This window comes from Anguilla anguilla, chromosome 4 (genome assembly GCF_013347855.1).
Source record: "Anguilla anguilla isolate fAngAng1 chromosome 4, fAngAng1.pri, whole genome shotgun sequence".
Classification (NCBI taxonomy): Eukaryota; Metazoa; Chordata; class Actinopteri; order Anguilliformes; family Anguillidae; genus Anguilla; species Anguilla anguilla.
The window spans coordinates 30,143,685-30,159,475 of record NC_049204.1 but is presented as its reverse complement, the minus strand read 5'-3'; the positions used below and the strand labels follow the sequence as shown (position 1 = coordinate 30,159,475).

Here is a 15,791-nt window from a genome sequence, read left to right as displayed (position 1 = left end):
TTTGCATTCTAACTAGTTAGAATTGTATTTGTGTTATCCTCTAGAAATGAATTAAACCTAAAACGGCTTGCCATAGTAACTGCTTCAGAATATTTACTTTGCCCGTTGTCATTTTGAGAGTAAAAACTAATATATTTAGGCTATCATCACTGTACGAGTCTATGTAATACATTTTCAGTGGCTATTAAAGGTGGCAACGTGAGTCTAAATACAAATAAATATTTTGTTATCATTCATAAAATGTCATATTTTTGCTGTCGTACCCTGTAGTCAAAGTTCTTGGGAGGAATGACAGTATTTGTGTAGACTTTTATTTCATCAGGGAGAACATGAGCAGGGTCACTTAAGACCGTGGCAATGTTTACCCTGTCTTAATCGGGTTGTCTTAACGTTAACGTTATTTGGATTTTTTCTGCAATACTATTATAATTTAGTCCTATAGCCAATCGTTTGTGAATGGACAGACACACGCCAGCAATAAATTAACGACGTTCGTTAGTCGTTAGCTAACGTTAGCATGCAATTTACAAGAACAGCTAACGTAATCAAGGGAGTTTGGGCAGGTCTAGTTTAACTGAATAATTATCTGTAGTCTTATAGGGAGCCGATGAAAGGCAATCACTGTCTTATTCTGATTTTTTTCTACAAAAACCTATACTAATTTATTACTAAAGCCTATCGTTTGTGAAAAGACAGACAAGGAATCGTTATTAACGTTGTAGTGTAAGTAACGGTATTTCTGCCACTGCCATGTCGATAAACTAGCTAGCACAGGTCCAATCAAACCTCAATTTCGACACTTTTGTGAATAAATTTAAAAACCTGTCAGGATCTTTGGGGAACCGGTGAAAGGCAGCTCTGGACTTGTACTTGGATAGTTCTGACAATTTATTGCTGAACACTGTTTTAGGTTTTTCCATTTCTTTTCCCCGCGGCTGATATGTTAGTCTTCACGTTGTTGACTGGATCAATCAGCTTGAGAACTCGGCAGATTCAGTCCATAATGGCGGCGCCGCTACGCGAGCGCGCTCTTCAGGCGGTTACAGAAAAATGACCTGAGTGTCGCCTCTTGGTATTCGAATCTCTTTGCCCAAACGTAAAAAATGTTGCTTTTACAGCTGTGTAATCGTTGTTGGACACTCATTTCACGTACAATTCCTACATAATATCGTATAATGTCACTGATCACAGTGAAGCCACACTGTACACCGCTCCCGCGTCCCACAATCGGGCGCTTGTGAGCGTGTCACCTAATTTTGACACAGTTGTGTTCGTTAAATGTTGACCGGGTTTAATGCAGAGACTGTAAAAAAAGAATTAATTTAATGTCGTGTTTCTTGTTCATTGTCCAGGCCGAATAAAAATCATTTTTGCCGTAACCTAGATCTGAAAGATGTTAGTCAGCTGCCTAGCTAGGCTGTCTAATGTCTAGCTAGTGAGTAACAACCAACAACTAAAACATTGTCTTGCTAATTAGCCAGCTTATGTAAAAGTTATATCTGGTTATCTAGCTAGTTACTGCAATATTGGCTCGTTCATTGTTTACTGGAAAAAGTACAATAAGGGCAACGACAACCGTTCGATACGATTTGCTGTAGTAATGTTGTTAGTCATGCCATCCTGAACTCAGGTAGACAATCTAAGCAGTAGTGGGAAATTATTCAAGATGTCATTGCCTAGTGCTGATAAATGTACCCTATCACTTAAAACCGTCCTGGTTAATTGTGGTTTGTGTCTGTGGGGTTTTTTTAAAATCATGAAATACACGCTAAGATATGACAAATCCACTGAAAATTGAACGTACGTATCCTTAGAAAAACGATGAGTAACTAGTAGCCTTCAATAAAAAGGGAACCGAGAAGCAAATTCTAAAACAGTGGTATTCTACAAAAAGCGGTAGCCACTGACGTGATGGTCGTATCACAGCACAGGCAAATTTTCGCGCTTACTGAGCGCACAACTATGAGTTAGCCAGAGACTGTAAAAAAAATAGGAGTTAGCCAAGAAATAATAAATCAATAGGCAAAATGAAAAACATTTACGTAAAATCATAAATTAGGCTTATGTATTATATTCATGCAATCGTCATCTTCGTAAATTATATGTTCATTATCTTCATCACCATTTTATGCAGCATCATTTAAAAGATAATTTACGACACGAGCAAATTAAATATAGCTGTTCTCGTTATTTTATTTATTTATTTATATGATTACGTTATAAAAAGTTCTGCCCAAAATAATTTCATTTGGCCAGGGTAAATTCGTAGTTTTGAATGGACTTCAATGGGGGAAATTCGCTTCTTGGCACCAGGAGGCTTATTAAACTGTAATACCTTGAGTATCCACTGGAGTTTATGAGCTTCACGGAGAATGGCAATCCCTGGTCCTCTGGTTCTAACCAAGCCTGCACTTGCTTAGCTTCAGCCATTCAAGAACAGGATACGCTGGTATTGCCGCTGACAGGGAGATTTATATTTTAAAATTAATAAAAATGCTACTATTCCTCCCACCCCTGGGAGATGTTATGATGTTTCCCTTGATTTTCTAAATGTCGACATTTGGTTTTGAGTTAGAGGTAAGGGCGGTAAATGTTAAACATGCCTAATTCCATGTTGTTTCCTGCAGAAAAGTGAACAGTCTAGAAGTTATTGTGCATTAAAAAACACGTAATGTAATAACGCGACAGAGGAGGCTGTTTATTTTAAAAGTGAATTTAATTGAATAACAACCAAAAACGACCACAGGTGGCGGTATCGTACCAATTTTAGCAACAATAATATTGTTGAGGATGTGGGTGCAAAATAGTTTTAATCTATTTACTGGACAGTAAAAGCAACAGCATTGTATCTAGATTACCAGTCTACGGGAAACATCATACACATATAGGCTACTTGCAATACTTTCATCTTTTTTAAACGTATATCAATTTCCCCGTCTGTTTATCTTTAATCTTTTCACGTGCACGTTTTTTGCATGGCGCGTGTACGATAGACAAAATAGTTATCGATGTTATCTCATGGCATTCGGTCTGATTTGCCATCCTTGAAGATGAGGGTGAGAGAAGACAAGGTCCTGGTTCCTGAAGGACTTGTGTGATAGAACTCCTCCCTGCTTTGATTATTTGGAACAGGTCCTCCCCAGCTACTCAAGAGCATTCAAACACTACTGCAGTTTCCATCCACCCAGCATTCATATACTGCATGGGGATTACTGTTACCGGGCATTACCAAACTGGATTCTTATAAAACAAGAAGACATTTTTTGGTTGTCAGGTTATTTTGGTCTGTCAAGAAATCAGTCGATATCGAACTACAAAATGTACCGGGTCCCTGAGTGAAAATACAACGCAATAATCTTAATAAAATCAACCAAACGTGCATTTATACTAAACTTCATCGTTAAAAGGGACAGGACAGCGTCAGTTTCACCCCTGTTGCTTGATCTCATCCGTTTCGCCTGCTAGGACCTGTGATGTGTAAACTGGAATTATTGTGCGTTGTGTGGTGTGCTCTTTCTTCTAGTTTAGCCGTGCCATCTGAGTCAATTGCCAGTACATTGAAAGATGGCAAACCTGGAAATAAAGAAAAGGATATTGAACGAAATGTGATTCTTGATGAGGAGACGGACAAGCAGGATAATATCCTTACACAGGTAATTAATGATGGCAATGCTTTTTTCCCAGCACAAACAATTATAACTGTACTGTCTTAATAAAGACACACTGCATTCAAGCAGGAAACTACGTAAAGTTGCTCTTTAGGTTGATATATGTCTGAAGTTAATTTTTTGAGCTACCTAATATTGTTATACATTTTTATAAGACTAATGTTGTCATGACTGTGAATTACAGTAGCCTGTATTCACGAGCCTTGATTTTTCTCCACTAATTTGCACTCTTCAAGAAAAACATATATTATTAATGTATAAATGCACTGTGCTTTAATTGCAATATTGCAAAATTCATTGTAATGACATTACTAACTAAAGGTAGCCTAATTTATGAGGATAATAAATACTGAAACGTTTTAATTTGTTGACTTGTTGTGCAGTTGTGGAAAACGCATTCGTCTTCTTTCCGTTGTAGCTGCTGGGTGATTATGACAAAGTGAAAGCGCTTTCGGAAGGCTCTGACTGTCGCTGTAAATGTGTTGTCAGACCCCTGAGCAGGAGCGCCTGCCGGCGGATCCAGGAAGGCAGCGCCAAGGCACAAGATTTTTACACAGTGGAGACTGTGACATCGGGGCCGGACTGCAAGTGCGCGTGTATTGCCCCCCCTTCGGCTTTGAACCCCTGTGAGGGGGATTTCAGGCTGAAGAAACTCCAGGATGCAGGCGAAGAGAACATTAAGGTAAAAAAAAAAAAAAAATCAAAATCCCCTGTAACACATAGAGCAGCTCATTGCTCATCGATCCCAAGTCATTTTTTAAATAGTATTTCCTGATTTTTGAGAATGTTTTATTTTTTGCCTTTTTTGGGAAAAATCTGACAGATTTATTTATGTATTCTTTTTTGTATTTAGCTTTCAACAATTATGGATTTACTTGAAGGCTCGTTTTATGGAATGGATCTGTTGAAGTTGCATTCACTCACAACGAAACTCATTGGTCGTGTTGAGAATATAGAAAAGGTGAGTCTTGCATTTCTTAACTTGTTAAGTACATTTAAAATTTTCAGAACAAGGTCAGGGAATTTAAACTGATTAAATTATTGTTTCATGTAAGCACCCAAGATGCAAGTTTCCAAGTACGTCTTGGTGAAATATCAAACCATGATTGTATTGTTTATTTGCTACATTAGGTGACTCCAGCTGGCAGACAAAAATAAGAATCAGGCTTTGGATTTTTTAAAACTCAACGGGGAATAATTTGATGTTTACTCAGAGAAGTTTGTTTGGTCACCAGGGTAACTACGGATATGGACCCTGACCCTTGATCATACTGTTCATTAGTACTTATTTTAATTCTGAAAATGCATGCCTTTTTAAAATTGCAGTGTTATGATAGCTTTCGCAATGTAAATGTTTTTGTGTATAGTTTTTAGAAATGAGAGATTCTGTCTTGATACTTTATAACATTATATTGCCAAGAAGCTTTGCTGTCAGTATGCGTCCAAATACATTAACGAAACACTTGAATAATATAATAATATTCATTATTCATTCATGATTACTTGAACAATATTCATGTGTTTTATAGAATTTCAGACTAAAAAAACTCTTAGGACTCCTGGATGGCACATCCAGCCATAACACTTACCCTGGGTTTTGGTTCTGACTGTGGAGTACTGACATATATGGCCATAGCTTCACCTACGTTCAGTTGGCAGGGTTTTAATTCAGGTTGGTCTGGGAAGCTGGACATGTTCAGTGTGCCTGCGTGAGCTGCAGATGAAATGTAGTCCTCCACAACAATGTCTGCTGATGGGCTGAGGAATAGAATGGAGCAGGAGCTGGCAGATCACACTGCAGAGGAATTGCATGTTGCTCTATTGGCCTGATTTGAGGCAGTGGCAGCCATTTGACTGGCCTACATACATGATTAAGCTTTCCTATTTAAATTAGGCATGCTCATTAGTTTAAAAACCAATACTGTGCTCATTATCCAAACTGATAATGCACATTGCTTTGCTGAATCACTTTGCAGATGCCCATATCTTGGCAGTTTTTTTCTATTTTGTTACGTATTTCTGGAATTTTACTCTGGGATTTCTTTGCAGATGTGCACCCATTTCACTTGGCTGCAGACTCACTGCTCTGTGACCTTAGCATTCGTAGCATTCTGATCAGCTTGTGTTTTTGAATAGGCCGTTTCTCAAAACCACACCAAGGAGCGAGCCGGTCTGAAGAACAGCCTTAAAGAGCAGGCACACGCAGAGGAGAGTCCATTACCGAAGCGCGGCGAGAAGAAGAATCGTCTAAGCGAGCTGGGAGAGGCTGCAGCAGCCTACTCACATGCGCAGGTGGGCTGCATTCAGGTTCATGTACCGACAGGTCCACCCTCACCACACGTTATTCACAAAGAGCACCCTAATGGAGTTCCCTCATGCTTCTTGTTCATAAACCTCTCAAGCTGCTAATAGACAGCTCATAGTCATGAAGATTGGTTTTTCACTAACAATAGTTTTGTAATCCCTTGTCTTGGTCAGATTGAGATATTGCAACAGCTGTAATAAATGACATTTCAGTTCAGAATTTGAAACTGGATACAAATGGTAGACTCAAAGCATACTACTTTATCAAGACCAAGTGTCCAATTCGTGTTTTTTTCCATTGCTTTTGTTCTGTTTAACTTACTGTCTAAAAACATAGCCAAAAATGCTAAAATAATTAGTGTAGTAATTTGGATCTTGGCAAGTCTAATAGGTAATTTATATAAGAATGAGTTGTTGGCTCAAAGTGGTCCAAACAAGTGATGAACAGCTCTGGCGTGAATTACAGGAATGATCTGGAAATGTGATCCAACATTATTGAGAGAACTGGCAACCACTTTACAGTGGTTTCATAAGGGCCAGTCTTGTTTTCATGCATTTTCAGGGCAGGCCCTGTACTACAATGAATACGATAATGTAAGTGTCAGTCGCTGTGGCTTTCTGCACAAATGTGAGACGTGTGCTTTTTCCCCACAATAGAAGTTTGAAGAGAGGTTTGTTGGGAGCCAGGGATTCTCCAGACCCTCACTGAAGAGAAGTCAGCCCCAAGCCCCAACAGTGCCCCAGAAGCATCGGGAGGGACAGCGGATACCCAGCTGGGCTAAGAAAGGTCCACAAGGGACAGTCATCAGAGGGATTACCTATTATAAATCTAACACTGTGGAGGACGGGGATGAGGATGAGTGTAAGTATGAAGGCAGTGGTTGCCTCTTATTTCAACCCCAGAGTCTCGCATCATTTTCATGACATCATTGTCCCTGTGGGAAGCACACAAATGTCTTGTTTTGAATGATTATTGTATTACACAGTTTGAAGGTTCAGCATTACGCATATTGTAATGGCCAAAATTCATGGTTGCACAATGGGAAGTACTCCAAATTACCCAGTTAGGTCATATTCAACATCAGCGAGAGGTACAGAGCAAGCACCTGATTGGTGCTTACTCTCCTGTAGTACTGTATGCCTTGCAGTGTGGATAGGATTCACTGGCTTATGGGTAAGTGCCCTGGAGAAGTGTGTGGTCTTCAGCCATAGTGCTTTCTGCATACCATGAGATTCCTAATTTGGGTGAAAATAGGAAGAATGTTTGTTGTAAGTAAAATTAAGTGCAAGACATGGTCCTTGTAGAGTAATCAGTACTTTGCAAATAAAACAGTAGGACAAGAATGAGTGCATCTATTTTAATATCTATAGCTTTGGTATTCTGTGCCCAAGATTTTCTAGCTGAAATCTCAGACAGGACATTCTTTTTTCAACTTTTACAGTAAACTCTGTGGTGTTTTCTTTTTTGTATAATCTGTTTGCAAAACAGCACTTTACATTCTACACATTTCAGTGCTAAAGTACAAATGCCATTTGTTTGAAGACCAATGCTTATTGTAAGGGGGCTGAAAAACAGTAATTGAGCAATTATCACTGGAGAGCAGCTATTGTATGTCGTTGTGTAGTAAACATCTGAGGTTGATTTGTTGTTTTATCCGAGCAGTACCAGAGGAGGAATTTCTGAGTGGTGATGGTTCTATTGATCTGTTGATTGAAGATCAGCTGCTCAAGCACAAACCCCCACACCCCAGGGCCAATGGGAGGCTGAGGTCAGTGGCTGCTCTACCCACAGCAGCCAGAACAGATAAAGGAGGGACTTGGGGTCCACGGTCTGTCCAGGTGCCCAAAACAAACCCTCCCACACAGGAGACTGCCACCACACCTACAGCAACCCTCCCTGAGAGCTTTTCAGGGTCTACTGTAATCAATGGTACAGGGTCTACCCTGGGGAGTACCACTCAGGAGACATCCAGGACCACTGAGGTGCCCACCAGTGCAGAGGCCATTCCCATGAGCACAGCAGCCGTGAATGAGACCACGGTGACCAATCCCGAGAGCTTAGCAGCCATTCCTGGGTCCCCATCAGCCATTCCTGGGTCCCCATCAGCCATTCCTCAGTTCACATCAGCCATTCCTGAGTTCACATCATCCGTTCCAGAGAGCACAGAAACCATTCCTAAGACCACAGCACCCATTCTGGACACCACAGCACTCATTCCAGAGGCCACACCAGCCATTCCTATAAACAAAACAGACATTACTATGACAACCATAACCACTTCCAAAACCACAACAATAATTCAAGAGCTCACAACGCCCATTCCTAAAATCACAACAGTCGCTCCCAAGATCCCATTGACATTTCCCACAACCACAGTGGCCACTACTATTACCACTACTGCTCACACCACCACTACGCCTACACCCACCACCTCTCCCAACCCCACCACATCACCTACTCCACAAACAACCAGCATAAGAACAGAATCTGCCACCTTGTCTCTGTTGACCACATCCCCAGTATTAACGCAAAGAGAAACCTCCACCTCTGCTGCTCTAACTACGGCAGCCACCCACCAGAGATCAACAGCTAAACGAAAGTACCGCATCAGCTGGACTGGGAGCTTGACTGAAGAAAAGTTCAGGGAGGAACCACAGATCAGCAGTCCAGGTATGTTGAAAACCCTGCGCCCATGCTGTTAGTTCATTTAATACGTAGCTATATATAGTTCGATTAATGCTTGTTTTTTGTGCTTATAGATGAACTTTTTCATAATGTAGTCCACACACATACTAAGAAAATATCTATCATGGAGCTGGAAGAACATTCTACACAGACTGTATGTAAACTGTATGTAAATGTAGAAATAGCCCATGCATCAACATATATGAATCTCTCTTTGGTCTTTTATTGTGCAACACTGAAAATAAATGTTTTGTTCAAGACGCCCTTTGCAATCGTGAAAAAGGAAACTTTAACCTGAACATTGATTTTTTTTTGCATAATATGAGCCAGCAGGGAGAAGTTGTACGTGTTTCACACAAGCGTTGTTTAAGTAACCTTTCTGAGGGTCCCACTAAACTGGTTTTGTTGTTCACAGAGGAATGTAAGGATACCTTGGCCATGATATCTGACCCTGTTACTCAGAATACGTACGGCCGAAATGAGGGTGCATGGATGAAGGACCCCAAGGCGCTCAACGACAAGATCTATGTTACAAATTACTATTACGGAAACAATCTGCTGGAATTCCGCAATATGGAGATTTTCAAACAAGGTAGTTTGATCTTTGACTTGTTTGATTATCTTAATAGGTGAACATTATTTCTTTTTCTGTCATTTCATATTATAGTATATCAGGTGGGTCTAGGTATATATTTACAAACTTTCTTTTGCACTCCCCTTCCCCCTCACCTCTAGGGCGCTTTACCAACTCCTACAAACTGCCCTACAGCTGGTTTGGCACAGGCCATGTGGTGTATAATGGTGCCTTCTACTACAACCGGGCCCACTCCCGTGATATCATCAAGTTTGACCTGCGGAGGCGGCTTGTGGCAGCGTGGACCATGCTACACGACGCCATGTTCGAGGACACCGCACCCTGGAGGTGGAACGGCCACTCCAACGTCGACTTTGCGGTGGACGAGAGTGGGCTGTGGGTCATCTACTCGGCAATAGACGACGAGGGCTTTCATCAAGAGGTGATCATCCTGAGTAAGCTGAACCCCAGCGACCTGAGCATGCAGAGGGAGACATCTTGGAGGACGGGCCTGAGGAAGAACTTCTTTGGCAACTGCTTTGTCGTCTGTGGTGTTCTGTACGCCGTCAACAGCTACAACGAGATGAACGCCAACATCCAGTATGCATACGACACCCACACAAACACGCAGATGGTACCCAGGTTCCCCTTTGTGAACAACTACACTTACACCACGCAAATCGACTATAACCCCAAGGATCGAATTCTATATGCATGGGACAATGGTCACCAGGTTACATACAATGTTATATTTGCCTACTGAGAAGGGCAGCTGGAAAAATATAGCTATCTGAAAAGTCCCAGCACATTTTTGTATAAAAAAGACTAAAGGGAAAAAAAGAATAAATTCTATGTGTGAGTGGATTGTAGATCAGTCTACCCATTGTATCATGCATCAACCATTTGTATAGCTAACTGTTCTGCCGTAAATGTTTTGTTTTCAATTTCTGTTTTTTCATAAACTATTTAATGTTTGCTTTTTTACCTCTTGGCGGGCTGGCAAATTAAATCAGTCACTGAATAATGGTCATACGTTTATGGTATTGGCTCTCAGAAATCCATTGTAGTATATACTATATATACTGGTATTCAAAATGACAACCTACCATGAATTGAATGACTGTTGTCTGAGTAAAATGGAGACAGTAGAACATGAATAGCTAGAGAAATTTACTGGGATAGTGACTTAGAAATTTCATTTAAACAGGAAAACTACACAGTAAAGTAAAGTACAGATTAACAATAAATAATAAATTTTAATAAATATTAACTATCAAATCTGGAACACATAAAATCTTAGACCATTATTTAGCTGTAACAATGTAACAAAGTTGGAATCAAAAGATAACTGGTTATACATACTATATTTCTGTTTTTATCTAGTTAACATTGCTCAACAGATGCTTTATGATATCTCCTTAAGTTGTGAAAGCACTTATTCCTTTTGCATTGGGCTATACTTGTTTCATAAGTGTTTTGAGCAGCCTTCATTAAAAATGTCTTAAATCCTTCAGCAGTTGTTGGGCTCTTTCCTGTCAGACACTGTAGAAACAAACATACATAAATCAGACAGAGATACAATTGCCTTTTACTCTGCAGTCCAGTCTGGACCCTGTCATGCTGGGATCCCTCTGCACACGCAAATCCACTCAATTTAGAAGCACCTCTGAAGCAAAATGAACGCTGCTCTTTGGCTGTGTTTTCAGTTTGGAATTCAATTGTCAAAAAAGTTCACTTTCCCATCTGTTTCATGCTTAATATTCAGTCATGTTATTTATTTGATGACGTGAAACACAAATACGCCCAACAGTTTTGTGTTCTTCCAGTGCTTTATTTGCTTACTTACGCAATTTCAAACAAAAATCTGATCTGCCATTATTATGTATTATGTACATTTCATTTATTTATATATGTTACTTATGCCCGACTCCCTGAATATCCAAATTTGTAACAGACAATAATTATGAACCTCAAATGCATTAGAATCAAATCAGATATTAAGCTCAAAATCCAAACACAAAGTTCAGTTAAAGTAACGTAAGGAAAAGTAAATTATAAATAGTTGCTGGAACATTTTAACAAACAAAATTATGATCACAGGAAACATGAGTTTAGACTACTAAATTGCTTCATTTTCAAAATGCATGAACAATTGTTTTTAAATCATCCAGTTGTTACAATGTCATAATCAAAAACTGAATTTCACAGAAATGAACTTTTACCTGGTCCTCCATTCAAAACTTCCACCCGCAATGACTGTAACATACTATGTGTACTACAACTAACAGGTCCTGTAGATCCAATTACTGATAGCAAATCAAAATACTTCTATTTACAATTACCTTGCAGTCTTTTAGATAATAAAACATGTAACAATATAGCCATGTTTGGATTCATATAAATATAAATACGGGAAGCTTAGTTAGAAGCCAGACAAAAAAACATAACCAACATTGCATTTAGAATACAAAACTGATTTTACCATAATTCTAATACCCCTTTTAAAACGAATTAATTTTCAAGCCGCATTCTTTAAAAATACAATCTTATGCAGCCCATCTCAAATGCATACAGCACAAGCTCTGTAGACTTTGTTTCTCAAAATTATTTCATTTAAATGCGCTTGTCCAGTTAAAATGGTTCTGACGTACTGAATGACAATTCTATATCAAGTTCAGTCTCTTCCAATTTGTAAAAAACTTTAATACCCAGAGGCATTAAATACACAACTTAAATTTAATTCCTTGAGTCAATCTTCTTCATCCTAAAATTTCTTATGCAATAAGATGTGCTCCACGAGATGACAAGGGAACGAGATCTCCTGATTATTCACTTGGATAGATAGGTCTGAGAACACTGTTATCATGTTTCTTACTTTATCTCAACGCCAGTATTGTTCTTGTCGGGTTTTGAAGCTTTCCTGACGGAGGGTGCACCTTAGGACACCATGAGAACAGTTCTCACTATACGGTGCATTAGGATTATGAGCCAGAACATCTGTATTTAGATTCACTGGACAGTGGCTAAAATGCATTTTAAATATCACAGATGCTACATGAAAGTGCTTGAATGGTAATGTAAATCATGCATCGACTCTGCAATTTAATCCTTCATAACTTCAACTGTCTTGATGCCCATGTTTTCGTGAACATTCCACTCAAGACAAAAATTCTACCTAGAATTATAGCCAAAGCTACAATAAATAAATAACAATATTGACAGAAATATTTAACTTTCATTAGCGAAAAACAGTGCAAAAGCTGAAAAGGTGAGGCCACAGTCTTTGCAAGCAAGCTACAGCTTAAAATAAACAATGTGAAACAATGGTGACTTCAGTTTAAGAAGCTGGATCCTGCATTCTGCTTAAAAAGGTGGAAATATTGCAAAGGAGAATTTTCCATAATACATTCCAGAGAAACTGAAAGACAAAAAACCTCAATCAGAACACAAATTACCCTCTCTCACTTATCAGGTTTTGTATGCAAACCTACCCTAAATTAGATTTTATTAGGCTGTTCCAGAAAGTAAAAATCTGGAATGCCCGCGATGGCTTCATGAACAGGAAGCAGGAGTGAGCCGTAACTTGAAATGATTCGTTCTTTGAAGGGGTTACTCGGTGTGCAATGCTGGGACCCCCACTGTTATTTACCAATTACCCCGATGAGGAGAGTCTGGGGTGGTAGCCAGAGAAGGGCCCGTCTGCCACACAGCACGCGCAGCCCTTCCTCCCAGCAACCGTGATGAAAACAGGAGCTGAAAAGAGCACGGTCAGCTGACCGACCCCGTCTGAAACACTGTATTTTTCAGATTTTTATTTCTTATCGAGCTTGACTCAAACATATTTTCCATCCAAATAAGTGAACAGACACCTGAAATTCAGTTCTGGCATTTGGTTCCAATAATATAAAAAAAAAACAACATAAGAAAAAAGGCAATGAGAAAACTCATTGTTTTTCAGAGCATTGTCAGTTAAAATAAGTAGAATTTTTATTAATTTGTAAATAAATATATCCGTGCTTCCTGTTATCATTTTTCTCAGTGTGTCTACGTCTAGGCAGAGCCTGTCAGTACTCCAACTGGAGGTGTGGCCTGGCCATGGACTGGGCCCGAGTGATAGAAGGGCTCGGTGTGATTGACACGCAGGAATGGTGGGATGCTGGAGGACTTGATGTGGAGGATCCTGGTGTCCATGACCTCACAGTCGATCTGCATCATCACTTCATACTCCTTGTCTTTAATCACACTGTCTGTAATAAGAAACAACTGTTTCAGATATGCATGCAAAGACACTGTTGGCAGACATGCAAAAATATCAGCCACAGTAAGATGACATCACCCCCGACTTTAGAGCATGTATCTGTTCTGGTCAACAGTAAATGAAAACTGGTCTCAAATATTATTTCGTTCCTCCAACATTCCAGTCCTGATTAATTTCAGTGAAGATGCATAATGCTAGTTGTAGTCTGCAATCAAATTTAATAAAAATAAAAATTCAACTGAACCTGAGGAAACGACTGGATTTTGTGGAATTATTTCCTTATTAGGCAACTGAAAGGCTGGATTAATGCTTTTGATTCAAGGTCACTGAATTCACTGTGATGTGGATTATGAGGGGTTAAACAGCACTGGGAGGATGGGGCAAAAACAGATGGTGAACAGAAGTGAATCACAAGTTGGAGCTCCTCCACCCAGATAAACAGAATCTCGCGTTTAGAACAAGCCCGGTCACATTAAGAGTCTGGGATGATTAATTACAGAGCACTTTTCCATCTGATTGGTCTTTGAACACAGCCTAATGGTCACAGCAAGTGAGCATCCAGAGAAGCACCAGATTAAATCTACTGTTCTGCAAAACAAAGATGTTTCTTCAGTTTTTTGAGGCAAAAAGAAAATCTGCCATCCATTTTAACTGCGGGTCACACGTCAAATAATGGGCCATCAACCTGACGTCTAAACGAATAAGAAAATTCAAACGCATTTGGGCTGAGCAGTTCTCACACGTTCAGCTTGAGAAGGAAGGCTGTCTGGGATTGATCGTCTCACTGCTCGCTCAACCTTCACCCTTCACTTCAACCCAAAACAAATAACACGCCTTAAAAAGTACTCATCGTTTACAACTACGGGACAGCAGATGATTCATCTCCAATTACGGCTTCCCCTGTGGAGCGGAGAACACCCTCCTACAACACATCATATAAAATGCAACATGCATTACATGGGGAAATGCTGTACTGTTTGAATGACCCAACCTGAGGGAAGGTGAAAGAGAGCTCTCACGGAGGGCAAACTTCCATATCTACTGAAAAACCTGCTGACATTATCTAATACAATTCAGTATACTCAACATACCCCGTAGGGTTGATCAAAAGATTTTCAATCTTCAGCATATTAAAGAGAGGGATTTCTGAAAGTTTTCAGGTCGAGCTACCCATCATTTCAAATGAAGTGGGGACATGTCAGTGGGGAAACATCGCTTAACTACCGTGACCAACACTGTAACACACATTAAAATGGTGTTGGATTAGGGACTTTGAGACTGGGCTAAAGAAGGATTCATTTTCTCATGTCAAACATGACTTGTTGCGCAGGGTTTACTTCTGGCAGCTTTCTGGCAGTTATTGAATCTGCTGAACTGCTGAGACAGTCCTTCAAACCAGCACTGATTGCGTGCCTCACTTCTGTTACTAATGCTCTTAAATTTACAAGAACATTTTATTGTAATAATTACTTTTTAATTAAAAAAACCTTTTTAAAACTTTTCTTGGCATCTTTAACAAGTGTTTGAGTAGATTTTACTCATAACAATTCTTTAAATCATAATGATAAAAACATAAAAATGTTATGAGGCAATGCAGTTATAGAACTAAAAATGTATCCTACATTGCTAAATAGTTAGCGTGATCTTAGATCATTACTTTTGATCAGAGGAGTGCTACTGGTTTAGTGGTTGTCGTTTTGTCAGTCTTGGCAAAATCCAAAGAGCCGTTGTGAGACTGTGCCTTGTGATTGGTCAGGTAGAGGGCCATGCTGACAGAATGGCTCTAAAATAGCTCTGTTGCTGGAAACCGTGTCGCTGGGATTCCCCCAGCCTGACGTGTTTCCAGACTGTCCCGCTAGGTACTGTACATGGTGCGTTTAATCAAACAGGCTCGCGCAACGGCCGTCGACCCCATTCAGGAGCGCCACTGCGGAGGAAACACTGCCTCTCCAACAGCTGATCCCTAATCACCATCTGAACCTTGTGCAGCCTTCAGTGCAGCTTGTTAATAATGTCCAAGCCGGAGTGGGCTGGGTCAATTCTGGGACAAGCCCGCTCCGTCTTTCAACCCCCGGCCAAGCCACAGCCTGACATTGCGATGGTTCGAGATAACTGCCAATTCCGAAATTATAAAAATCTGAGCCTCCCACGTCTGCCAGAGGATTTGCTGTTATGATGTGGGAACATATCTTCAAGCTATTGCCAATCGGTTTCTGCTCAAATTCTATTGAGTTTTAATCAGAACTCAGCGCCTAAAAATACTGACATAAAAACACAGGACAGCCTAACAGTGCATATAGA

At 39.9% G+C, this 15,791-nt stretch overlaps 2 protein-coding genes across 3 annotated transcripts in view; one reads left to right on the top strand and one right to left on the bottom strand.

Moving 5' to 3' along the window:
* The first annotated feature begins 2,870 nt into the window (after positions 1-2,870).
* olfml2ba (olfactomedin-like 2Ba) lies at positions 2,871-10,745 on the top strand. Of its 2 annotated transcripts, none has more exons than XM_035413704.1 (8): positions 2,871-3,653; positions 4,087-4,350; positions 4,522-4,629; positions 5,805-5,960; positions 6,630-6,834; positions 7,636-8,643; positions 9,074-9,250; positions 9,394-10,745. In XM_035413704.1, the coding sequence occupies exons 1-8, from the start codon at positions 3,474-3,476 to the stop codon at positions 9,993-9,995; spliced, it is 2,700 nt and encodes an 899-aa protein (XP_035269595.1). In that variant the 5' UTR covers positions 2,871-3,473; the 3' UTR covers positions 9,996-10,745. The 2 variants fall into 2 exon arrangements, with proteins under 2 accessions (XP_035269595.1, XP_035269596.1); XM_035413705.1 differs by having other exon boundaries at positions 2,873-3,653; positions 4,158-4,350.
* A 241-nt stretch (positions 10,746-10,986) lies between these two features.
* Positions 10,987-15,791, bottom strand: part of atf6 (activating transcription factor 6) — a 43,931-nt gene continuing 39,126 nt past the window's right edge. The window contains exon 17 of the mRNA XM_035413706.1: positions 10,987-13,479. Within this exon, the coding sequence (XP_035269597.1) occupies positions 13,283-13,479 (197 nt within the window). The 3' untranslated portion in view covers positions 10,987-13,282. The remainder of the gene's footprint in view (positions 13,480-15,791) is intronic.